Consider the following 26,453-nt stretch of genomic DNA (forward strand, 5'->3'; position numbering starts at 1 on the left):
GGAGAAGTGTTTGAGGGCAATGTCTGTAGAACTTTGTTGAAGAATGAAGATTTACTACTTCATCTCGATATACATGGCGATACCTCTGGACAACTCAAATTGACACCCTTCGTTTCTACCTTCAAAGCATTGAATGAAATTGTATATTGCTGTTTTTCAGCCCATAAAGTAGGATCAGATCTTCAAAAATATATAAAAGAATTCAGAAAAGCGTTGCTAGCCACTAAAGTTACGGTAACATTAAAATGTCATGTCGCAGTGAGCCATATTGAAAGGGGTCTTTAATCTCTGGATAATAATTCTGGTTTCGGAACTTGGTCCGAACAAGCTGGAGAGAGTATCCATAGAGAGTTCCTTAAATTTTTGAATAAAAGAACAATAAACTTAATAGAAGATCCGTCCTATATACAAAGATTAAAAGAAGCTGTACGAGGTCTGTCCGGAAAGTATCGGGCCTACCTTTATATTTTCGTGCTAGCGTTATTCTTTATCATCCGGTGGGTGGCATCCTTCAAAGTAATCCCCACTTGATTGAATAACACGGTTCCATCGATGTTTCCACTTTGCAAAACAGTCCTGGAACTCACTTTTAGGGATAGCCTTAAGTATACTCGTCGCATTGTTTTCAACCGTTGTTATGTCATCGAATCGGTGTCCTTTAAGTGGTTTTTTTAGTTTTGGAAACAGTCAAAAGTCACAAGAGGCAATGTCGGAACTGTATGGAGGTTGTCGAAGCAATGCGATATTGTGTTTGCTCAAAAACTGCTGCACAAGATTGGATGAATGCGCTGGCGCATTATCGTGATGGAGAAGCCAGTCACCACTTTCCCAAAAGTGCGGCCGTTTTCTTCTTACTGCATCACGCAAACGTTTCAAAATTTGAACGTAGTATTCTTTATTGATTGTCTGACTTGTTGGTGCCTATTCGTGATGTACAACACCTTCACAATCGAAAAAAACATTCAACATTGACTTAACATTGCTCTGACTTTGACGTGCTTTTTTGGTCTTGGCGATTCAGAATGCTTCCACTGTGAAGATTGTTGTTTTGTTTCAGAATCATAACCATAAACCCATGATTCATCACCTGTAATAACTTTTCTAAGCACATTATCATCATTATTGACCATTTCTAGATTGTCCAGAGCGATTTCTAAGCGAATGTTCTTCTGCTCTGCTGTTAGTAATTTTGGGATGAATTTCGCACACACGCGTTTCATTCCTAAATTTTCGGTTGAAATTTCTGAAATGATAGTTTTTGGTACCCGAAGGTCTTCTTCTAGTTCTCGCACAGTCATACGACGATCTTGTTCGATTCCAAGTCGCACCCGCTCAATATTATCTGCGGTTTTTGTCGTCGAAGGTTGACCGGAACGAGAATCACCATCGACAGAAGTGCGACCATCTTTGAACCGTTTATACCACTCTTTTATTCGTGTTTTGCTCATACACTCGCTTCTGAAGGCCTTTTGCATCATTTCAATAGTTTTCGAATTCGTTTTTCGGAGTTGAAAGCAGATATTGATGCAAATTCGTTGATCTTGTTTATCAGTCATTTTTGATAATATCAAAATCCGACGAACGCGAAAAAGGCACTGTAAACAAAGACACGCTGCGCATGAACTATACGTTCGGCATGTGTCAGTAAGTAACCAATAGATTCGTGAGGCTTTACTGTTGACGTTTCTGTCCGGTAGAGGTCGCTCGAACACTATGGCGCGAAGATATAAACGTAGATCCGATACTTTCCGGACAGACCTCGTACAAATTCATCATGGCATACAGCTCTGGGGTACAGCCACAAAATCCAACATTGACATCATCGAAAGATTCCAGAACAAAACATTAAAATATATCACAGATGCACCATAGTTTGTAACAAAAGGAAGGATATCAACATAAAGACAGTAAAAGAAGAAATAGAAGCAGCCTCCAGCAAATATACCACCAGAATAACAGAGCCTCCACATCGATTAGCCAAAGAATTAAGCCACTCAACACCAACAACTTCAAGATTCAAAAAATATAAAACACTATTTATACAAAAATAAAATTAATTAGCAATGAATAATGTACTAGTACTGATTTCGTAGTGTATTGGAAAAGGCAGTCCAGTTTTCTTTTGTGATTGTTTTGTTTGGAGGACAGTAAACAGCTGATATTGTTATTGGTCCTTCTTTATCCTTAGTGATTATACTGATTGCTTGTAAGTCGATTTCACTAGTGTAAGTGTACATGTAGTGGTTTATTTTTGTTTCGATTATAATCACAGTACCTCGGTGTGCTTTATTAAGCGGGTGATTGGTTTTATGTACAGTGTAGTTTGGTATATAAGATGATTTTTACTTGTAAAATATGTTCCTACCCGACAAGGCAATAGAACAACCAAATTACATTAGAATGACATATGGGTAATTCTAGGCTATTTCGATTGACTTGTAACCTTTAGGTTACGGATTTTTTTTTAATTTGGCACAATTGTTGTACACATAAAACTGAGATTTTTCCCAAATTTTGGAGACGATACAATAATTATATCAAAAGTTATTAACAATTAAAGAAAAATGATAAAAAATTTTCAAACAGCTATATTTTAAAAACTAATAAAGATATCGAAGTCGGATTTTTTTCAAAATACTTATAATGCCTTAAAATTTCGAAATAATTACAACAATAAACAATAAAAATTTTTTTTCGAAAGTTATTAACTTTTTGTTTAAACAATTGCTAATATCTCAAAAAGTATATTTTTTTTTTTAAAAATTCTTGCTCCTACGTATTCCTGAGGATTTTTGCTATCGAAATCAATCATAAAATTCAAGGGCCCGACATATCGGAAAGCGTAGCCCTAATCAAAAGAAGACGCCTCGGCGTAAGGCTGCGGTAGCGCTCCAGCGGACTCACGGTCGAAAGGTACTCTAGCTTTAATCTAAAAAACTAATAAAGATACGGAATCGGAGTTTTCCCAAATTACTTATAATACCTTGAACTTTCGAAATAATTACAACAATAAACAATAAAAATTTTTTTTCGAAAGTTATTAACTTTTTGTTTAAACAATTGCTAATATCTCAAAAAGTATATTTTTTTTTTGAAAAATTCTTGCTCCTACGTATTTCTGAGGATTTTTGCTATCGAAATCAATCATAAAATTCAAGGGCCCGACATATCGGAAAGCGTAGCCCTAATCAAAAGAAGACGCCTCGGCGTAAGGCTGCGGTAGCGCTCCAGCGGACTCACGGTCGAAAGGTACTTTAGCTTTAATCTAAAAAACTAATAAAGATACGGAATCGGAGTTTTCCCAAATTACTTATAATACCTTGAACTTTCGAAATAATTACAACAATAAACAATAAAAATTTTTTTTCGAAAGTTATTAACTTTTTGTTTAAACAATTGCTAATATCTCAAAAAGTATATTTTTTTTTTTGAAAAATTCTTGCTCCTACGTATTCCTGAGGACTTTTGCTATCGAAATAAATCATAAAATTCAAGGGCCCGACATATCGGAAAGCGTAGCCTTAATCAAAAGAAGACACCTCGGCGTAAGACCACGAAAACGGCCTGCTGCCGATGCGACGTACACCGAGGCATCTTCTTTTGTTTAGGGCTACGCCTTCCGATATGTCGGGCCCTTGAATTTTATGATTGATTTCGATAGCAAAAATCCTCAGGAATACGTAGGAGCAAGAATTTTTCAAAAAAAAAATATGCTTTTTGAGATATTAGCAATTGTTTAAACAAAAAGTTAATAACTTTCGAAAAAAAATTTTTATTGTTTATTGTTGTAATTATTTCGAAAGTTCAAGGTATTATAAGTAATTTGGGAAAACTCCGATTCCGTATCTTTATTAGTTTTTTAGATTAAAGCTAGAGTACCTTTCGACCGTGAGTCCGCTGGAGCGCTACCGCAGCCTTACGCCGAGGCGTCTTCTTTTGATTAGGGCTACGCTTTCCGATATGTCGGGCCCTTGAATTTTATGATTGATTTCGATAGCAAAAATCCTCAGGAATACGTAGGAGCAAGAATTTTAAAAAAAAAAAATATACTTTTTGAGATATTAGCAATTGTTTAAACAAAAAGTTAATAACTTTCGAAAAAAAATTTTTATTGTTTATTGTTGTAATTATTTCGAAATTTTAAGGCATTATAAGTATTTTGAAAAAAATCCGACTTCGATATCTTTATTAGTTTTTAAAATATAGCTGTTTGAAAATTTTTTATCATTTTTCTTTAATTGTTAATAACTTTTGATATAATTAATGTATCGTCTCCAAAATTTGGGAAAAATCTCAGTTTTATGTGTACAACAATTGTGCCAAATTAAAAAAAAATCCGTAACCTAAGGGTTACAAGTCAATCGAAATAGCCTAGAATTACCCATATGGCGATATCAACTATCTAGGCAATAATAAAGCTATTCTTTACTTATGCAGAGGAGTACAAGGTATACCAATTCCATTTACGAACTAAAATTCCAACCGAAACACAAAGATATAATAAGATATTTATCAAGGGTCGCGGGAGCGACCTGCGGCATGAATGCCGGAGGCGCGGACTACGCGACACTATTACACAACAGCTTCATAATGGGCCGATTCAATTTATGATTTATACATAAATTATACGATTTATATTCTTGAAATATCATTTAAGAGACTCGTTTTTATATTGTACTTAAGAAAATATTTAATTATATAATTTAACATTCCCGATTTACATCTTATTTCATCGTCATTTCGCGAAATGGCCTAATTTTATTTTCTTCTCCAGTCAAATTTTTGTCCACTGTTGTCCACACATTGGATGTGCTGCGCATGTGTTATTTGGCTTACTTATCGGCGTCTCTGTATGAGACCCCCCGCCATCTATTAAACTAAAACTAAATCAATATGTTATACTAATAAGAAACTGCATAGTTCGTGTCTGTTCGTGTCTGAACGCATTACATGATATTGTGGCCTCGTGATAATTCAAGGATTTACTTTCAACAATTGGTGAGTAAATTATCATTACTTATAAATTACATTATTATAATGATAAAAAGTAACTCTATGTAATTATAAAATAAGACAATTATATAAGGAAAGTAAGTGAAGCATGTGCACGAGGGTGATCCGTGCAATTGGTTATGTGAACCCTGATTTTTGACTGACAAAACAATTACCTATAAGATATTGATTTAATGACAACTAAATAACAACTATTAAACTGTAACAATAACAACTAACAGTTTAATGATAGCAACTGCTAACAATTTAATGATAACAATTGTATAATAATATATTAATAATAACTGTAGAATATCAAATCATATAACATTTTAATGCAAAGACTAATACTATATACTATATTTTTCTTCATAGACATTTCAACACCGGTTCAAAATGCCTGTCAATTCGCTAGGAGTTAATATAATGTATACCACCGACCAAGATATCAAATATTTGCTGGAGGCTCAAGAAGACTACAGTGTGTAAGTTAAATCTTTATCAAGTTTCAAATTATTCTTTCAATAAATACTGATAATGTGAGAGTGTATTTGCTTAGTTAAAGTGTCAGTACGACAGTATAATAATACACATACATACATAAAGTATTAATGTTTTTTTGTTTATTTTATAGATTATGTACTCTCACATTAATTTTATAGCATTTATAGAGAAAAGTTTAGTATCGTCTTGGTCAATAATTCAGAAAGAATAACAAGCTCTCTATATAAATGCATTTTTTTTTCATAATGAAATAATGTTTTTTAACGCTTATATTTTATTATTGTTTAGAGAGTTTATAGGGTACCTGGCAGAAATTTTTGGCGTGTCTAAAGTTGGAGAAAAAAATGACAAGGACTTATTTCGGGCAGTAATTACTAATGGCTCCAAGAGATTATTTTTATTAATCTGGGGCCTCGAGGTCATTGATAAATTTCAAGGATTTTTCATTACTGGACAAGTGCGTATAAATATATATATATATATGTGTGTGTGTCAGTGCGCTTGTGTTTGTCTGTGTCTGTATATGTATGTACTATTTAATGTATTGATATTGATTTCTTTTTCTAGATATTACATTTGGATGCTTGCGAAGGCCACGTTGTACGCACTAAAAGAATTCATAAGGAGTTGAATTTGGTTAACTATGAAATAATAATTCAGAAAGGTTTCAAAATATCAACGTGTGGTTTTCATGTTGTTGAAAAAATTGCAAAACCAGTTGCAACTATTCCTGTTATTCCATTTTCTGATTTGATTAAGAATAGAGGCGAAATTAGTGAGTTGATGAAGTTTTTTTGTATAAATTTTTGTTCTTTCAATTGTTCTAATTGAAACTTTAATTTTATCTTGCAGAAGTCAAAGCCTTTATGAAAACAGTGATCACGCCTGCTTATAACAAAGAAGGGATTTTAAAATTTGGCACTGGCACTATTACTGATGGAATCCATAAAGTTCCTCTCACAGTCAATTCTTTTAAACTAGAAGATTCAAATAAATTAGCAAAAGGAATGCCTGTCATGGTTACAGCGAACGTATACCACAATGGTAAATTTCCATATTAGATTAATAGTATTACATCAAGGGTCGCGGGAGCGATAATGGGCCGATTCTACATATCCACTTTAGAAATTGAGTTTTTTTTTTATTTTGACATATTTTATTTAGGAAATACACGTCTCCAGTGTCGCAACATGTCTTGTATAGAAATACTAGAGAAAGAAGACAAACTGGATGAAGCTATAGTTGCGCACGCAAATAAACCTTTGAAGAGGTGTGATTCAACGGCTACTAATAATTCTACCCTACTATTAAATAAGAAACAACGTCTTGTAGAAATTCAAAATTTGTCAAACTTATCAATGGAAGTTGAGCGCAAAAAGAATGAGTAGTTTATTTATTTTCAATTAATGTTTAGCAAAAAAAAATAAGAAAAAAAGTTACGTTCTATTTAATATTTATTTAAAATGTAAATGGACCATTAAGAAAAAATGTTAACTTACTTCCCTTCGATAATTCTTTTTTCGTAATGACTATATTTCAAATTTGCTTTTGATTTTGATTCTATAAAAAAATTGTATACTAAGTCTATTGTAGCTTAATATTTATTTTTAAAATACATACTACTAACAGGAGGATAGCTATATATAATGACTGATATAAATAAGGAAGCGCTAAAGATTATATAATGACTGATATAAATAAGGAAGTGCCAAAGTTTAGTACACAAAATAATGAAGAAAAATGTATCTTATGATTATGTATGCTATTCCAATAGTTATTTAAAAATATATAAATGTATAATAATAAAGTTATTAAAATCGAAATATGTATTAGTTTTATGAGTTCCGTACAGTTGTCAATAAAATATATTTGTATTTTATTATAAATGGCTTAGTTTTTTTTACTGTAGTTTGAAAAATGTAAGTTTTAGTTTATTTTTCATAATTAGAGTTCTCTTAAAAATCATATAATCGACCGGCGCAGGCATAGCTGCGCAGTGGCTTAAATCATGATCCGCGCCAGTTCTTGTTTGGAAGTGCCAGATGTCAGAATCATTCTATAAGTGCTTATTGCTTCTAGCCTTAATTATTAATTTTAAAGAGTTGTACAAATAAAAGTTTTATATCGTCCTCGTTTATTACTGGTCGCGGGTTCCGTGAACGTGATTAATTATACTGGTGGATGTGAATAATTCTACTCATTTGGTAATTGGTAAGTAACAAAACTTATGAGGTTAAACTATTTGTTATGATTATAATTTCTTTCTCTCTCTCTCTGCAATAAATAGTTGATTAATACTTCTAATTATAAAAAATGTTAAAAGTTATGTTACATTAGACACTGGATTTTATTACTTTGATCATATAGATAAGAATTAAATAAAACATAAATTTCAGACACTGTCGCCATATTTTTACTGATGGAGGATTTTAAGGTGTAGAAATCATCCTGATAGATAAAAAGAAATTCAAACATTTACAATAGACATAACTTGGTAAGTTATATTCAACAAATTTCTTATTTTATGAGCGATAGCTTCTATTATAATTTTAATTTCATAGTACAATTTCAATAAAATTGTAGCATAATAAACCAAATGAATGCTTTTAATTAAAGAATTAATATATTTTATTACAAAACAATTTATCCAAACTTCAGACGTCTCAAGATTTATACTTACCATAAAGTATAATTTAGTTTACTTTACTTTTATAGAATTTCGTTGGCTATCACCGTTGACATATTTATTGAAAATAATAAATGACATTAATTTTCTAAACCTAAACCAATGTGTTTTTACTAATAATGACATTCTGATTATAATACTACATTTCTTTTTCTTGAATTCTCAACATTACTTTTCAGTCTCATTTATATTAATTTCTTAGTAATTTTTTTTATTTATACAAAACAGTTTGGGATTTTTTTTTTGCTATATTCATTAAAAGTAAGAGATCATACCCATGTTTTAAGGTTATCGGTGCAAAATTGTATGATTTTCTTTTATTTACACAAAACAGTTTGGGATTTTTTTTTGCTATATTCATTAAAAGTAAGAGATCATACCCATGTTCTAAAGTTATCGGTGCAAAATTGTATGTTTTTCTTTTCTTAATATGTTCTAAAAATTTGTGAAGAAAAACAGTATAAAATAATTCTTTTCAATTGACGTGCGCTAATTTTACATATACCTTACTCATTTATTTAAATGATTCCTTGATATTCTTTGCATTTCATTCAATAAATACATATTTCAACATGACCACAAGTTTATTTCTATAACTTGAAGATTTTTTGTTATTTTGAAGAGTGCATAAAGCAAATTTTTTTCTTTTCAATGATTGGATTTGTTTTGGCTATATTCATTAAAAGTAAAAAATCATGCCCATGTTCTAAAGTTATCGGTGCAAAATTGTATGCTTATTGCTCACAACATTCTGCTTGTGGTACTACAATTCTTAATCTCATTCTTTCTTGAAACATTCTTAATATATTTTCCAAATTTGTGAATAAAAACAGTTAAATTGATTCTTTTCAATTGACGTGTGCTAATTTTATATATATATACCTTACTCATTTATAAATTAAATCCTCCAAAAATGACTTTACTTTTTGCTTTATCTAATTCTTTGATATTCTTTGCATTTCATTCAATAAATGCATATTTCAAAGTGACCACAAGTTTATTTCAATAACTTCAAGATTTTTTATTTTACTTTGAAAGAATATTTTACTTTGAAAGAATATAAAATAGATATCTTCTTTTCAGTGATTTTACTGGCACAGTTACTTTAGTAGAATTGTCCCAAACTTTTGTTTCATACACATATACATACTTTCAAACATTCTAAATACGTTTTTTGACATCTACAGCACTGTTTTAATATTGGTGCACTCTATAGAAGTAGTTTTTTTACTTTTTTGTTGAGTTAAGGACTTACATATATTGTCACTTCTTGAATTGAACACTAACCATAATTTTAAATAAACCATAATTTTACATATTACGACATATACCTACTTGATATTTTGAATACTCGGTTGTGTTGTCTATTATTATTGAAATAAAATATTCATTATTGTTCCTTTTTAAGAATTAAATTCGTTAAATAGTATGCTAGTTAAATATAGCTCCATATATCTTAGAATCAAAATTTTAGTAAAATTTTTTTATAAATAGTACTTAGAAGGATTCAATATAAGTTAATTACTGTTAATTGTCTGTTGCAGGTGTTGCGGCTTCAGCGACTTGTTAAAGGTCTACTGCACTATATTGTACTGTAGGTATTCTACATTCTACAGTACAGTGAAGTGGTTGTCACATTTGTTTGCTGCTAAATTATATATTGTAATATATATTGTAATATTAATATTTATTAAAAGCTTGTACTATAAATTGAATAAATAACCAATTCAACCATATATATACCGAAAAGAATTTACCTGTACCGTACCATTATTCAACCTGTACCATACTAAATTTATACCATATCATAGTACGCAATAACTCACCTACATCAATATTTCAACTATACCATTATTGTACTTGCATCGTACTATATTTATACTACACTAAACTTGAACGATATCATAGTATTTTTATAATACCTGTACCGTACCATTATTCAACCTGTACCATACTAAATTTGTGCCATATCATAGTAATCAATAACTCACCTACATCAATACTTTCGTCGTATATTTACCTACATTAAAAACAATAAAAAAAATAATACTTTCGTCATATACTGTACCGGAATTGTATCTACATCCTTGATACCAATATACACAAGAACATACGATCAACGTTTTTAAACAATTACATTCATCCAACGCGTAAAATAATTCTTGAGACGTATTCAACGAATATTAAAACTTTCGTTTACGATCAATTGAGCATAATAGGTCTCACATAACACTGTTTTTATTAATAATTTTTAATTATTTTACTATAATAACTTGCAATTCATTATGGTTTTTAAATATAAATTGTGCCACACAGATAAGTTAATAATAAAAGATGGGTCTTTGTTAAAAGACACTCATATTGATAAATTTCATTCTATATTAAGACAGTGTTCCTTAATAAAACCACCAATATTTCAGCCAAGATGTACTCTTTCGATACAAAAAATTATGAAAGATCCGTATAAACAATGGATTCAACCTATTCCAAAAGATTCTGTGCATTTACAAATATTACACAGTTGTAACGATAATTGTCGTAAATGTGTTGGTGGCCACTGGGTTTGTTGCTATTATGATACTAAGTTCGTACATATCTTTGATTCACTAAATCAACATTATTTACATCCTTGCATAGAAGTATTTTTGAAACAATTATTTCCTTACTTTATTAAAAATGAAATATTCGACAATGATAAACTTATTTTTGAAAAAGTCCAAAACCAAACAAATTATAAGGATTGCGGTGTATATGCTATAGCATTTGCCACAACTGTATTTTTAAATAAGAATCCTTCAACTACAAATTATATTCAGGAAAAAATGCGTGATCATCTTTATAGAATATTTGAAAGTGACGAATTACAACATTTTCCTTCAATAACAAACACAAATGAAAGTTTAGATTCTAACATTTTATCTGTAACTAAAAGAAACTTTGGAGTATATTCAGAAAATGTTGTGGGTAATTTAAATATTACTTTGAAAACTAACTGGCAAATATCTGGACTTCCTAATTTAGACGGTGTTTCTTGTTATGCAAATTCTTCCATACAAAGTTTATTTAATTTTTTATCAATTAGAAATATTATAGAAACAGGTCATCACAATGTACTGTATGAAGTATTTAACAATTACAAATTAAAATATCAAAATAATAATGTTCATGTAGATATACTCAACTTACGGAAATTTATAAATCAAGATTATGTTCAAAATCGTCAGCAAGATGTACCAGAGTTCATTGGTTTTTTGTGCGATAAATTTCAACAAATAAAATTGGCTGTTCGACATGAATTACAAACAACATTGCTATGTTCTTACTGTGACAATAGAAAAGTTCTGAATCCATATTACAACAATATATATCCTCTATCCATTTCTTTAGATAAACTTACGTGTGCATTACAGGAATTGATTCACATTAATTTAGAAAGTCCTAAGCCAAGTGATGTACATTGCGATTTTTGTCATGAAAGTAAGAGAAAATGTGATGAAATATTAACTTTGGCAACTACTAATAACATTTTAATAATGCAAAATAATTTATTTTATCATACAGGTACAGAAGTTTTAAAAATTAACAATTTTATTTTAAAAGATGTACTAACAAATGTTGTAATCAATAACAATCTATACAAAATTAGTAGTGTAATTGTTCATCTTGGACAATCTAATAGCAGTGGACATTACATTAATTACATACGACAGAACGACAATTGGTTGCGAATCAGCGATAGTAACGTAACTAATATAACTCCTCCAAATGTTATTTCAGATGCTTACGTTATTTTCTTGCAAAAAGTTGAACACAATGAATCAATGCTACTAGAACCATCAATTCAAGGTATTTCATATTCAAATTCAAACAATACAGTAATTAATTCCAATTTTAATAATACGTCTACTAGTTGTCGGAAAAGAAAATCTATGTTAGATTTTAGGTTGCCTGAGGCAAAACGTAAACCATTAGTTATAACTGAAAATACGCTTCGAATTGTTGATCACAACAAGTCACAAATAGATTCTTTTACAATTCCACAAATTATTGCTCCAAGTACTCAAATTAAAAGCGAATTAAACGATGTTGAAGAGTTTCATAATCCTTGCAAGTATAATATTAAGGAATCAAATAACATGTTAGAAAATTCAATTCCAGACGGGAAAATTCTTAGTTATAGGCCATGTACTGAATCTAGTGAGAATATAAATTTTTCTAGTAACAAAGTTATCAAGAAGTCAATTACAACGAAAAGAAAAAACTATGACAAAGAGTATTATCAAAAAAATAAAGATATTATAAGTAGAAAACGTCAATTACGTTACATGAATAATCATCCCCAGACAAATATGAAAAAAGAAATCATTCAGAAAGGAGATAAGAATAGAACGTATTATGAGAAAAATAAAAATAAAATATTAGCAAATAAAAAGGAGTATTATGAAAAACGCAAAGAAAAAATACTGGATGATAGAAAAAGCTATTACAAACTCCATCGGGAAGATAAATTAATTAAGTGCAAGCGGCAACGTGCTTTAAACATAAAAAGAAAATATTTTGTCATCAATGTGAAGCACACTACAAGAAAATTATTTCAGGAGAAACAAACTTGGGTTGCAAAAATTATACCGCTTTTAAATGTTCCTTCTACTTCAGAAGCTAAAATTAAAGCTGAACATTTAATTACTCGAGTTATTTCAGTTAGGGATAAATTTATATCAGAAAATAAGTCTATATTAAAAAAATTAAGAGATAAAGCAACAGTTGGTTTAAGTCGTTTAGGAGATATTAATATTACCAATGTAAATATTAATAATGCTATTGCAGCCTTGTGTGGAACTTCAATGCATTCCTCTTATTCAGAGCCATACTTTTTCGAAGCAATTTATGACTTTGGGAACGGATTACTTGTTACGGATTCGAGTAAAATGAATGTCATAGTGTTGAATGAGAATGGACAATCCACTAATGTCTTACCTTTACTTGAAGGCATAAAAAATCAAAATACTTGGTTATGCAGTCAATATTGTAAAATGCCTGATATTCACACTGTGAACGAGATTAGAAATCTTTTTGAAAATTTGATTAATTTGGTTTATGCAGATGCTTATGATTTTTTAAAAAACCTTGATAAATGTAGTGCCGAATCACAAAATCCTGAAAAACTTGGTCATCCTATTGTTTGTCATATTGGAATTTTCTTGTGCAATTCGACATTTTTGAAACTACGAACTATGGCTAGTCATTTTCCTTTTTTACGAGCAATTAAAGATATGATATATGCTTTACTTAAATGTTACAGAAATATCCAAGATGTTAATGAAGCTTTGAATAATTGTGATTTGGATACATTGAATGATATTGCATCTAAAGCTGCGTCGTTTTCGGTATTTCAATGCAAAAGTACGGATGAAATATCATTAGATGAAACTGAAATATTAAAGAAGCTTCATGAAGGCGTAAAAATTTATTATAACAGTTTGAACGATCTTCCATTAAATATTTGTGTTTCTTGCGAACGATTATGTCGCAATAAAAGTGTACTAGATGTTAAAAAATATGAACCAAATGTTGCATGTGAATTATTAGGAATTAAAAATGAATCTTGGGCAAATTTAGTGCAATACTATGAAAATAATAATTTGATAGAAGTATTTGAAAATGGTAAGATTTGCAAAACTTGTTTGGAAAAACTTAAAAAAAATGCTATACCCCCTACGTGTCTTTTAAATAATCTTTACTTTAAACCTATTCCTGACGAATTGAAATGTTTGAACATGTATGAAAAGATTTTAATTCAGCGTGCAAAAGCATTTCAAGTTATCCAGAAAAAAAGCACTGTTATGAAAAAAAATCTACCTCATTACGCTCGCCATGATAAACTTGTGGGGAAAGTATTTCATTTGCCTCTACCTTTAGATGAAACGTTACGAAAATTGTGTAAAGAAACCGATCCATTGAACACTGCTCATGAGTTATATATATTGGTTCGAAGTATTCCTACTAAAGGTAAGATTATTTGGGAAGAATATGTAAATGTAAAAAGACTATGGGATGCTTTGAAATGGCTCAAAGAAAACAATACTCTTTATTCAAAAATTAATCTTCCTACTAATCCAGAAGATTTACTGAATGAACTCAAAGATACAGATTTAGAATATGTTGAAGAAGATTCTGCTAACAAAGTCGATCAAGAGAGTAAGGAAGCTGCAGGTATTACTAAAATGCCTGAGCCAGAAGCTTTATTGACAGCAAAATCGCAGTCGGACCCATTTTACGATGAATATACAATAAATGCTTTGCATGTTAAAAAACCGAATGAATCAGATACAAAATTATATCAAATGAAAAAAGTTTATGAAAATCCTTTAGCTTACAATGAGAAAGACTTAGATTTGAAATGTTTTCCAGACATTTATCCCTATGGTGAATGTGGCCAACGTGTTCCGAGAGATATCAGATTAAGAGATTCTGATTTTATTAAACATATATTAACATCTAAACATTCACAATTTAGAGAAAGCAAACAATTACTTTTTTATTATCTACATGATAGCAATATGAGAAATCTCAATGCAGGAATTTATCACATGTTACATGTTTTGGATACACGTTACAAATACACTGCAGGAAATTTCAAGAAACAATTGGATGAAAATGTTTTAGAATCCAATCTTTATTCTATATTTTCTCGCTTGAGAGGAACTGAAGCATACTGGCGAAGACCAAGAAGAGAACTGAATTGTATGACGCAGGAATACGGTCCAGTTACATTTTTTGTAACGTTAAGTCCGGCAGAATGGAACTGGCCTGATTTAGGTGAATTCATACGAAATCATCAGTCATTGGATAATGATTCTAGATCCAATAGTCAACTCATCGTAGACTATCCTGTACCAGCTGCAATTTATATCGGACAAAAATTTAAAGCTATGATGGCTTATTTACTTTCTGACGCAAAACCTATAGGAAAAATTAAGCACTACTATTATGTTCGTGAGTATCAAGGTCGAGGATTACCTCATTTTCATTGTATTTTCTGGATAAAAGATGCTCCAGTAGTTGGCATATCTTCGAATGAAGATGTGAAGAAATTTATAATGCAACACATTACATGTCGTATACCCAATAAATATACATCTCCAGATATGTATCGTAGAGTTATGGAATATCAACAACATAAACATAATGACTACTGTATGCGTAAAACTAAAACACGAAGTGGTTTCATGAGCACTTGCCGTTTCGAATTTCCGCGAAAGATAACAAAAGAGTTTATTTTACGTGCTGTTATCATGGCTATAACAAATCGTAGAAAGTTAAAGAATAATAGTAGGCTTTATGATCTGCCTCGAGATTTCAATGAACGATTTACAAATGATTATATGCCTGCTATATTTGTTTTATGGGAAGGAAACACTGATGCTCAATTTATTGGTGAATCAACATTTCTTTTAACATATTACATTACATGTTATGGGACAAAAGGTGAAAAAAGTAATATTGATCTTACTGATATAGCATTGAATAGATCTCTTGGTAGTAGACTTTGGACCGTAGGTCTACGCGGACTTACTCACAGAGAATGTGGAGCTATCGAAGCTGCTGATACTTTATTAGGTCATCCACTTCATGAAACTGATCCAAATACTACTTTTCTATGGGTTGATGTTGGCTTTGAGAAAAAGAGAAAATTAAAACGGAAAGATGAGTTGGAGCTATTGCCTGAAGATTCAACTGACATTTTTTGTGATAATTTAGTAGATACATACTATCCAAAGCGCCCTAAAGAGTTAGAAACTATATGTTTATACGATTTTGCTAGATTTTTTGATATATGGAAAAAAAAGCCAATTCGCAAAGCTGAATATTATAAAATGGATGAAAATTTATATTGTAGAAAAAGAAAACAAGCACGTTTAATTCTTCATATGAAATACAATCCTCAAACACAACCTGAACCCTACTATTTTTCTATACTAATATTATTTAAACCATGGAGAAAAACTGAGGAACTAAAAGGAAAACAAGACACATATCATAATGCTTTTATTGAAATAAAGGATGAATTATCTGCAGCACTTAAATATCATGATAAAATACAGATGATTCAAAGTGCCATGGATGAAGCTAATAAATTAATTGAGCAACAAGAATTAGCAAAGACGTTGACTCAAACATCAGAACATCTGGAAAACGCTGATCCTCTTGATGCATTACAAGTTATAAAAGATGTTCAAGATTTAATTGAAAAGGTCTGTGAAAAAAAAGACGATATTGACATAGATCAATCTATCAAAAATTTCAATACTGATCAATTGAGAATATTTAATACAATTACATCTGCAATATCATCTGGAAATAAAGTAATAAGAATGTTTGTTAGCGGATTTGGAGGTACTGGTAAAAGTTACCTAATTGAGAACTTGGTTTTATGGAACAAACTTAAGAGAAACAAAAACACCGCTGTTGCTGCTCCAACTGGTATTGCAGCATTTAATATCCAGGGACTGACAATCCACAGATTATTACAATTACCTGTAGAGCAAGGAGGCACAGCAAAATATAAACCTTTATCCGATAATGCGTTGAAAAGATTACGACAAAGTTTAAAGGATGTTGACTTTATTATCATTGATGAAATTTCGATGATATCAAATATAACCCTTATGTATATTCACTTACGTCTGGCAGAGATTTTTTGTACATCGGACAAAGAAGACGGTTGGTTTGGTAAAATAAATATTGTAGTATTTGGTGATTTATTGCAACTACCACCTGTGCGAGAAGATTTTGCTTTCATTGCACTAACAAGATCGCAAATTGAAAAATATATTAAAGGCATGTTGTCATTTAATTTATGGACTTTGTTCGAATATGAGGAATTGACTATAAATATGAGACAGAAAAATGATAAAGTTTACTCAGAAATTTTAGGTAAATTGAGATTGGGTTATTTAGCCAACTCCGATATAGAAACATTACAAAAGAGAAAGATTCCTTTTTCTAGTCATACTCCTTCAATTTCTCTTCATGAATTATACGAATATTTTAATAATTTGCCAAATAATACAGTGTGCTTGATGCCAACTAAAGATATGTGTGCAATGCTTAATAATACCATGTTGGATAAGTTAGAGGCAGAAGAGATAAAGTTAATTGCTAATGATTGTTACAAATGCCCCAAAAGATTAGAAAAAAGGGTTTTGAAAATTTTAAATCAAGACGATGACAACGCATGTGGTATTTCTCGAGTGATCACAATAAAAATAGGTTGCAAAATTATGATACGAAGGAATATCGATGTGTCTATTGGATTAGTTAATGGAACTATAGCAACAGTTATTACAGTGAGCAAAGGAAAAACAGGTATAGATAGCGTTACCATTAAACTTCAATCGAATCAAGAGTATTCTATCAAACGATTAGAATATCAATTTCAAATAATGGATCAAGTATTCATTACTAGAGAACAATTTCCTTTTTGTCTCAGTTATGCTATCACTATTCATAAAAGTCAAGGTTTAAGTTTAGAAAATGCTGTTGTAGAAGCAGGAAATAGCATTTTTAGTTGTGGTCAAACATATGTAGCTTTATCCAGGATTACTAAATTAGAAGGTTTACATTTAATTAATTTCGATCCTTCTAGTATCAAAGCTAACGAGTCAGCTATAAGAGAATATAATAGATTGAGAAAAGAACATCGCCCAGATCTTGATACTTATAATATACCAGACACGGATCCATATAAAAATAACAAGATATTTGACAGTGTATGGTCTGTTTCGCGTCATGCACTGCAGGTTCAAGCCGATAATCGTAATAATATTCTTGAACGTCCATTGACTGACTTTATCCAACCATTAAAAGATAAAAATAGCTTATCGTATGCAAAATCATGTATACAAAGTCTTTTTCACTGTCAACTTATCAGAAAATGTTTGCTTGAATGTAAGCAGCAAGACATCCTTTTACAAATATTTAACAAATATATATCAAAAACATCAGTTGATTTGGTTCCACTTGCAAATTATCTGAACACTGAATATTTACTACTTATTCAAAAAGATGCTGCAGATTATTTATTAGATATTTGCACAAAATTTGAAATAATACGCAAACTTACTGAGCATGAACTAACAATTGGAATTAGATGCCCGGGATGTGATTTTAGACCTGATCCTATTATAAAATCAAATTATATTTTTACCTTGTATTTAAACTCCCAAATTAATGGCGCTTATACATTGCAACAAATTATTGATGAGAATATTAATGTATGGCGTGATGTTCGAGAACATTGTGACAATAAATGTCAATATGAAAAACAACATAAAGTATCTCTTTCTATTGAACCCGAAAGAATTTTGATAATCAGACTACCATTATTTTCAAACAAAACGAAATTAGCTGGATTTAAGATTAATGAAGTGCCAAAGACTAAACTTTCTATCGGTGATAAATGTTTCAGAGTAATAAGTGCAATTTTCTATAGTGGGAAAGACTTGGAATATGGATATTACTTCAATGTCTTACGCGAAGAGACAAACTGGTTTCATGTATCTGATTCTTCATGCGTTAAAAAGCCATGGCCTAAAGGATCGAAAGACATTTACATAATATTCTTAGAACAGATTAACGGTCCTCGAAAAAAATTATAATCTTTACCGTCACGTGATTGGAAATTCTCATTCAATAAAAATTATTCGAATAGTCATCAATGAAAATAAATACAAAAATATTATAGAATTTTTAAAAAACCATGTACCAAAGGCATAAAATATAATTGTATAATGTTTTTAAAACAAATTAAAGCCCCTCAAAAAAGATATAAATCGATAATAGATATCTAATACAATTTATACATCTAATACAAATGCAAGAATATTTTCCAACAATATGCAATGCTGTAAATCCAGGTAAAATAGGCGAATCTGCAGTGACAGCATGATTGACAACAATTTTGTTTATTAAAAAAAATTCAACAGTTTCTACTTGTTTCAATATACAAGCGATGGTTAAATAATATTAATGATCTAAATATGATCTATAATATATCCATGTGCAATGATTAATTGACACCTGAGAACTAACTTTCTCTCGGATGAGTTATACCTTTCCTGCCATTTTAGGGTATTCTTTTTATTTATGTCTATACCGGTAAAAATTAAAATTTCGCATTCAATGGTTTCGTGTAGAACCGCCATATTTTTGTCATTTTGGATGGTAAAATCTGCGCTACGATTTATTAACATTTTCAGTGTACCAGTATTATTGCAAGTACATCAGCCCAACCCCCAACCCCAAACACCTTTCAATAAAAGTATAAACTTGCAAACGAGTAATGATTCACTCAATATTTCTAATGTGTATATGTCAGTGCCATGTTTCAGCGTTTCTATTGCGTGTTAACGCCATGTTTTACGAGTATTTTTACCGTTTCAAAGAATGATAATTATAGCCTACGTTGAAATAAGTGATATCTAAAAAAAAAAAACTTTTAACAAAGTGAAAAGTTGCATGAATGCTTTATTTGTCTTTTAATAATCAAATCAGTTTTTATTTATATCATACCCTTTACAGCTCACTATGTATCAATCAAAATTTATTAATTGTTTCTAAACTCTTGAAAGTAGTGAAATCTATATAACAGTGGCACAGATGCTAAAAACGAGTTTCAGATATTTTTCATAATTTTAATATATTTTCACAACTTTATAAACATTTTAATTATTATAATTTACGTATAAGTAATGTTTCAATCAAAATTTATTAATTGTTTCTAAACTCTTGAAAGTAGTGAAATCTATATAACAGTGGCACGGTTGCTAAAAACTATTTTTCATAATTTTAAATATATCAAGGATGCGTAAAAAATGTTTATGAAGCTTTCAAAATAATGAAAATTCTAATATTTTCTTATTACTTTCTTTGATTTTCACTTTGCAAGTTTTTAAATTTTTGAAATTAGTGAAATCTATCGTAAAATGGCACGGATGATATTATATTTCAGATGCCTTATATAACTGAAATAAGTACAATTAAATATTAACAACACAATTTCTAGCAAATCAAATAGCCAGGTATTATTTATACCTTAAAATTTTCAATTATTTCGATCGATTTTTGGCAACTTTTATTCTTGCCGGGTCTGTCGCCTGTTGTTGGAATAAAATGATTAATTTACCGCTAGTTTTTAATTATCCGTACACATATCATTATGTAATACTTCAATAATTTTTAATCAATTTGTATTCGTAAGAGTCTAATGAAATGATCAGGTCACTCTTATAGTCAATTGATAAATATGGAATACTTTTGTATTAATCATTGCGTTGTTAAACAATTGCTAAAGGTAGTTTAACATTGTTTACTATCAAAATTATATCGAAATATTTTCTTTGAAACATGGCGAAATAAATTTTTTTATAGTATTTAGATATTTTCTTTGAAACATGGCGAAATAATCTCTTTGAAACATGGCGAAATAAATTTTTTTTATAGTATTTAGACGTGTACATTTCCTCGTAATTTTTTAACATAAAATTCTTTTGAGTTATACGCAAGTAGGAAAAATCTATTTATATTATTTTGTATTTTACATGCTTGTATTGACGATCGTATTGGCGGACAGGCCCGGCAAGAATAAAAGTTGCCAAAAATCGATCGAAATAATTGAAAATTTTAAGGTATAAATAATACCTGGCTATTTGATTTGCTAGAAATTGTGTTGTTAATATTTAATTGTACTTATTTCAGTTATATAAGGCATCTGAAATATAATATCATCCGTGCCATTTTACGATAGATTTCACTAATTTCAAAAATTTAAAAACTTGCAAAGTGAAAATCAAAGAAAGTAATAAGAAAATATAAGAATTTTCATTATTTTGAAAGCTTCATAAACATTTTTTACGCATCCTTGATATATTTAAAATTATGAAAAATAGTTTTTAGCAACCGTGCCACTGTTATATAGATTTCACTACTTTCAAGAGTTTAGAAACAATTAATAAATTTTGATTGAAACATTACTTATACGTAAATTATAATAATTAAAATGTTTATAAAGTTGTGAAAATATATTAAAATTATGAAAAATATCTGAAACTCGTTTTTAGCATCTGTGCCACTGTTATATAGATTTCACTACTTTCAAGAGTTTAGAAACAATTAATAAATTTTGATTGATACATAGTGAGCTGTAAAGGGTATGATATAAATAAAAACTGATTTGATTATTAAAAGACAAATAAAGCATTCATGCAACTTTTCACTTTGTTAAAAGTTTTTTTTTTTTAGATAATTATAATTTCAATTCAACTACTTTGAGAAGTTCTAAAAAAAAGGTACGATCAGATTTTTAAACAAAAATGTTACAGTAGGTACATATTCTACATACTATAAAGGTTTGTTTATACATTCATCTGTTAAATTTTTGCGTTGGTAACAATACCATCGAAGATACGTGAAAGTCGTACGTCCTACTTTTTTCATAATTAAATTTACAGTCTAGCATTTAATAATTGAACATGATTAGAAAAAATTATTATCATTTCTCCCTACACGTTTAAAAGCTTTTATTTAACTCGCTGACATTACCTCATTTATGAATAGAATACACCAAAAAAAATAACACATATTCCTGAAAGTTTGTAGTTTCTTATAATCTATGCCAGATTTCGGTATGTATTATTGTATATTCAGAAAAAATTGTAAACAAAAACATCATGAAACACGTAACTTAAGTCGTTTAACGTCTTTTACGAATTTTTTAAAATCTAAAGTTAGTTCATACTGCCTTGTTTGTTAACCTTTTAAGGACGGGGATTTTTACGTTAAAATTTGACTTTTTTTTTTGCACAATATTTGTGCATAAAATGAAAGAATATGTCACGTGGAGTGCCTGACAAAATTGGTGGTCGATATATCGACCAGTCCCGTCCTTAAAAGGTTAATAATATGTGTATCAGTCTTTAGCACTTAATGTTTCTTTGAAAAAATTGTAGCAGAGATTTAGTGAAACGAAGGATTTTCAACACTTTTTAACAACATTTTCATTAATAATACTGATTAATTTTTTTTAATACGTTAATGACCTGATAATTTTTTAAGCTTTATTTTGTTGAAATATCGTTACTTTCTTCCAAGTTTTTCAATGTTTTTATTTTTTTAATAAAATGAAAAAAAAATTGATTCTTATAAGAATTGAATTCTTATAAGATTCAAATTTTTTCGTAAACACATAGAAAAGGTTTTCTTTCTTTTTGACTGAAAAATAGTATAGGTAAACCTCGGAAAAAGTTATGAAACTTTAATAAAATAAAGTTTATAAAATTCTGAAACGATTACCGCTCTTAAAACAATATATTAAGCGGTGTTTTTATATAGTAAATTTCTAAACTCGTGAGAGAAGATGATTTTATCCATGAGGATAAAATTAACTTCTCGTCCATGTATACAATTATATTTTTCCATGTGTCGTGTGCAACATTTAATTTTGCCAGCACTTTCTTGACCGAGCGTGCGTAAACGCACTGTCGCATGGAGTGTAGAAATAAGTTATTAAGAAAAATGTTGCTTAAATGTGCCGGAAAACCTCCATGCCACTTCATTCAATCGCTTCTACTCATATAATTTTTTTTAATGAAATTAAGAGCTAAAAACTGATACCCTTAATCTTGAGACATTAACAAACAAAGCACTATCTACAAATTTTTGATGTTCGAAAATTCACAACGGACTCTTATCGATAAAAATTTCGAATTTTGGCAACTTTCAGGTTACAATTTTTTGTAGACAAACAAAAACAGATATCGGATTCGGGAAATATATGAGAAACAATATATCATGAGGAATAATTCCAAATTTTTTCACTTAGATCTATCCATAACTTTTTCATAACGAGTGAGTAGAAGATAACAAATATTTTTTTACCTCTTTTCGTATAAAATGACATGAAAATGTACTTTATCTTTGAGTCTATAACTTTATAAGTAAAAAGGTTAAAAAAGTTCGGGCTTCAGATATTTTGAATTTAAAACGTGTACTTTCGAATGGAATTGTCAAAATTGATGTGGAAATTTTCCCAGAATGGTTATGAAAAGTTTTTTCCAAAAGTAGATCAATTCCCCGCAAATATTTGAAAAATATTTTGAAAAAATCGGATTTTTGCGTACTAAAAAATAGCTCTACACTAGTCTAGAAGCCACTCACCATGACATGAATTACTCCGTTTTTAAACCTTTTTAAATTTATTTTTAATTTCAAGATGGCAGATTTAATATGGTGTTGTTTCTACATGACACGTGTGCTAAAATCAATTTTCATCTGTTTTTTTTCGATGATTTACGTTTTTTTATCAGGAAACCCGAATTTCGTATCCAAGTACTCACTACACTAGTGTTATTTAGTCTTTTTTTTTTAAATATTTTGTTATTATTTATTACATTATTTGAACCTTTTACATGTCAACTTCAAGATTTCAATGGACACGAATAAATCATGCTGTTTAAAATAGACTACATACGTCAATATTTATTGATGAATAAAAATAGAACATGCACCCATTTTTTCTCAAAAATCGATAAACTTTTACTCATTTCAAGATATATCGGAAAAATTATTCAAAATATTAATTCGACCTAAGATCAATAACGCTATTATACTGTTAAGTGACAACTTTTGAATTCACTTAATCCTGATATATGTAATAATGTAATGTAAAAAAAAATTTTTTATATGTATTAGTATTATGTATAATTGCGCCGCGCGTATTAGTCGTACGCATTCAGCGCGCGTGGGCGGTTCGGCGGCCGCGTAGTAATGCAGTGTCGGCGTAGTAACACTCTCGCGCCGCATTACTGTATCGCCCACGCCTAACAAAGCAGTCTCGAGCCAGAGTTAATGACGTCCAGTCGTATCACAGTTCAAATCCTCTTCAGAATTACGTACAATTTTTTATTCGGTTCTTTTCTTACAGTTTTCATCTCAGTTTCTTGTCAACCAGTTTTTATTATTATTATTTCCTAAAATCAGTATATTTATATTCTTTTTCTCAGTGATTAACGTATACGCGTGACGAAAGTAACAGCAATAATAAACGTATTATTATATACGAGGTGTGATCAAAAAGTAAGGTGAATTTTTATTTTTCTCAAAAAATATTTATTTATTCATCAATTTTTATTTTATCTTCTTCAAAGTAATCCCCCTCGGATATAATGTACTTGTGCCAACGCTTTTTCCAATCCTCAAAGCATTTCAAAAAATCATTTTTTGTGATCTTGTTTAGTTCATCCTTCGATGCCGTCTTTATCTCCTCAATCGTGGCAAAACGCCGTCCTTTCATGGGCCTCTTCAGTTTTGGGAACAAGAAGAAGTCACAGGGAGCCAGATCTGGGGAATACGGTGCCTGTGGCATCGTTACTGTGTTGGTTTTAGCCAAAAATTCGCGCACAAGCAACGATGTGTGAGCAGGGGCGTTATCATGGTGCAAAAGCCAATTTTTATTTTTCCACAAATTCGGACGTTTCTGGCGGATTGCTTCGCGCAAATTGCGCATAACTTGCAGGTAATATTCCTTATTTACTGTTCTACCCTGTGGCAAGAACTCATGATGCACCACGCCCCTGCAGTCAAAGAAAACTGTAAGCAAAACCTTTACATTTGATCGAACTTGGCGTGCTTTTTTTGGTCTTGGTGATCCAGAATGCCTCCACTGGGACGATTGAGTCTTAGTCTCGACGTCATAACCGTATACCCATGTTTCGTCACCTGTTATAACCCTGTTGAGTAAATCTGGATCATCGTTGACGTCATTCAGTAGCTCTTGGGCGATGCTCATGCGACGTTTCTTTTGGTCGAAATTGAGCAATTTCGGAACAAACTTCGCTGACACACGTCTCATGTCTAAAACACTCGTCAAAATTGATTGGCACGAACCAAATGAGATGCCAATATCATCAGCAATTTCTCTAATGGTAATTCGATGATTTCCCAACACTATTTTCTTCACTTCTTCAACATTCTCATCAGTTGTTGATGTGCTGGGGCGTCCAGAACGAGGTTCGTCGTCGGTGTCTTCTCGGCCTTCTTGGAAGAGTTTATACCACTTGTAAACATTTTTTTGGCTTAAAGTAGACTCACCGTATGCCACTTTCAGCATTTCAAGTGTTTTGGAACATTCGATTCCATTTTTCACACAAAATTTAATGCAAACTCTTTGATCCATGTTTTTAGACAGCAGCAAATTGTGGAGCACGCAAAACACTTCTAACCTTCATGCCTCTCACAAACAAACCAAACATACTACAAAGCTGAAATTTGGAACGTATGTTCTAGACGAGTGTACCGACATAACCAAATAAAAAAGTCGAAGATCGAACGGACGTAGCCCGTTAAATTTCAAAATTCACCTTACTTTTTGATCACACCTCGTATATATATATATATATATATATATACGTATATAGCGTACGATCAGACAAATTCTAGTACAATTCCTTATTGCAAGGACAATAGTTATTATAAGGACCATTTAAAATAAAAGATTATATTTCTTGGACAAATATTCTAACAATATACACATATATATACAACTATATAAATTCAAGGACAAGTCTATTAATAATAATAACGAATAAACATTTAACAAGTAAGAAACTCAAGGTTCATTATTATAAAACTGTCTTCTTCTTACCTATTTCTCTATAATAATAATAATTCTTGGAGTAATTACCATTTGGCAAATTCCACGTATTCATTTTGTGTATAACTACATATATATATATATATATATATATATATATATGTATATGTGTATGCGATTGTTAAATTCTTAACTATCTTGGCTTTGGTATTTTGCTCTCGCGACTCTTTTCATTTATTGTTATAAATACCGGTCGGACCAGCGTAATATCATCTTTTCGATTACATAGTATGATAGCCTACGCTGACGAAGTGTTTAAAAATTAAGCACGTCCCCAGATAACATGATATGCATGTGTACAGGATAAATAGTACGTCGGCAATATTTTGACTATATTTAAAAGAACTCGGTTCCAAATTGCTGAAACTCTTGAGTAAGCTTTAACTTCAACTATACATAATTATAATTAAATCAACGATAAATCGGCTTCAAGAGAAATTTCCTTAACGAATAGATTATTACCTGTAATTCGGAAATATATATAAATTTAGTAGTATATTTATTGTTACGAATAATTTTTCAATAGTTTAAATCGCAGCCCTATTACTACCTTTAATACCT

General features: G+C 30.3%; 2 protein-coding genes and 1 long non-coding RNA gene across 3 annotated transcripts in view; 2 read left to right on the forward strand and 1 right to left on the reverse strand.

Moving 5' to 3' along the window:
* The window catches only part of LOC131675581 (calreticulin), a gene marked incomplete at its 3' end in the record, with an annotated part of 262,526 nt that overhangs the window by 211,721 nt on the left and 24,352 nt on the right, over window positions 1–26,453 (reverse strand). The window lies entirely within an intron of this gene.
* On the forward strand, window positions 4,920–7,226 carry LOC131675599 (uncharacterized). The gene is made up of 6 exons (XM_058954632.1): window positions 4,920–4,998; window positions 5,368–5,477; window positions 5,785–5,953; window positions 6,064–6,271; window positions 6,349–6,540; window positions 6,661–7,226. The coding sequence occupies exons 1-6, from the start codon at window positions 4,951–4,953 to the stop codon at window positions 6,882–6,884; spliced, it is 951 nt and encodes a 316-aa protein (XP_058810615.1). The 5' UTR covers window positions 4,920–4,950; the 3' UTR covers window positions 6,885–7,226.
* Window positions 7,520–9,906, forward strand: LOC131675600 (uncharacterized). Its single transcript, XR_009303086.1, has 3 exons — window positions 7,520–7,707; window positions 7,893–7,990; window positions 9,727–9,906. It is a non-coding gene; the product is annotated as an uncharacterized LOC131675600 (long non-coding RNA).

The sequence above is a fragment of the Phymastichus coffea genome, unplaced genomic scaffold (genome assembly GCF_024137745.1).
Source record: "Phymastichus coffea isolate CEN01 unplaced genomic scaffold, Cenicafe_Pcof_1.1 PCOF00026, whole genome shotgun sequence".
Lineage (NCBI taxonomy): Eukaryota > Metazoa > Arthropoda > Insecta > Hymenoptera > Eulophidae > Phymastichus > Phymastichus coffea.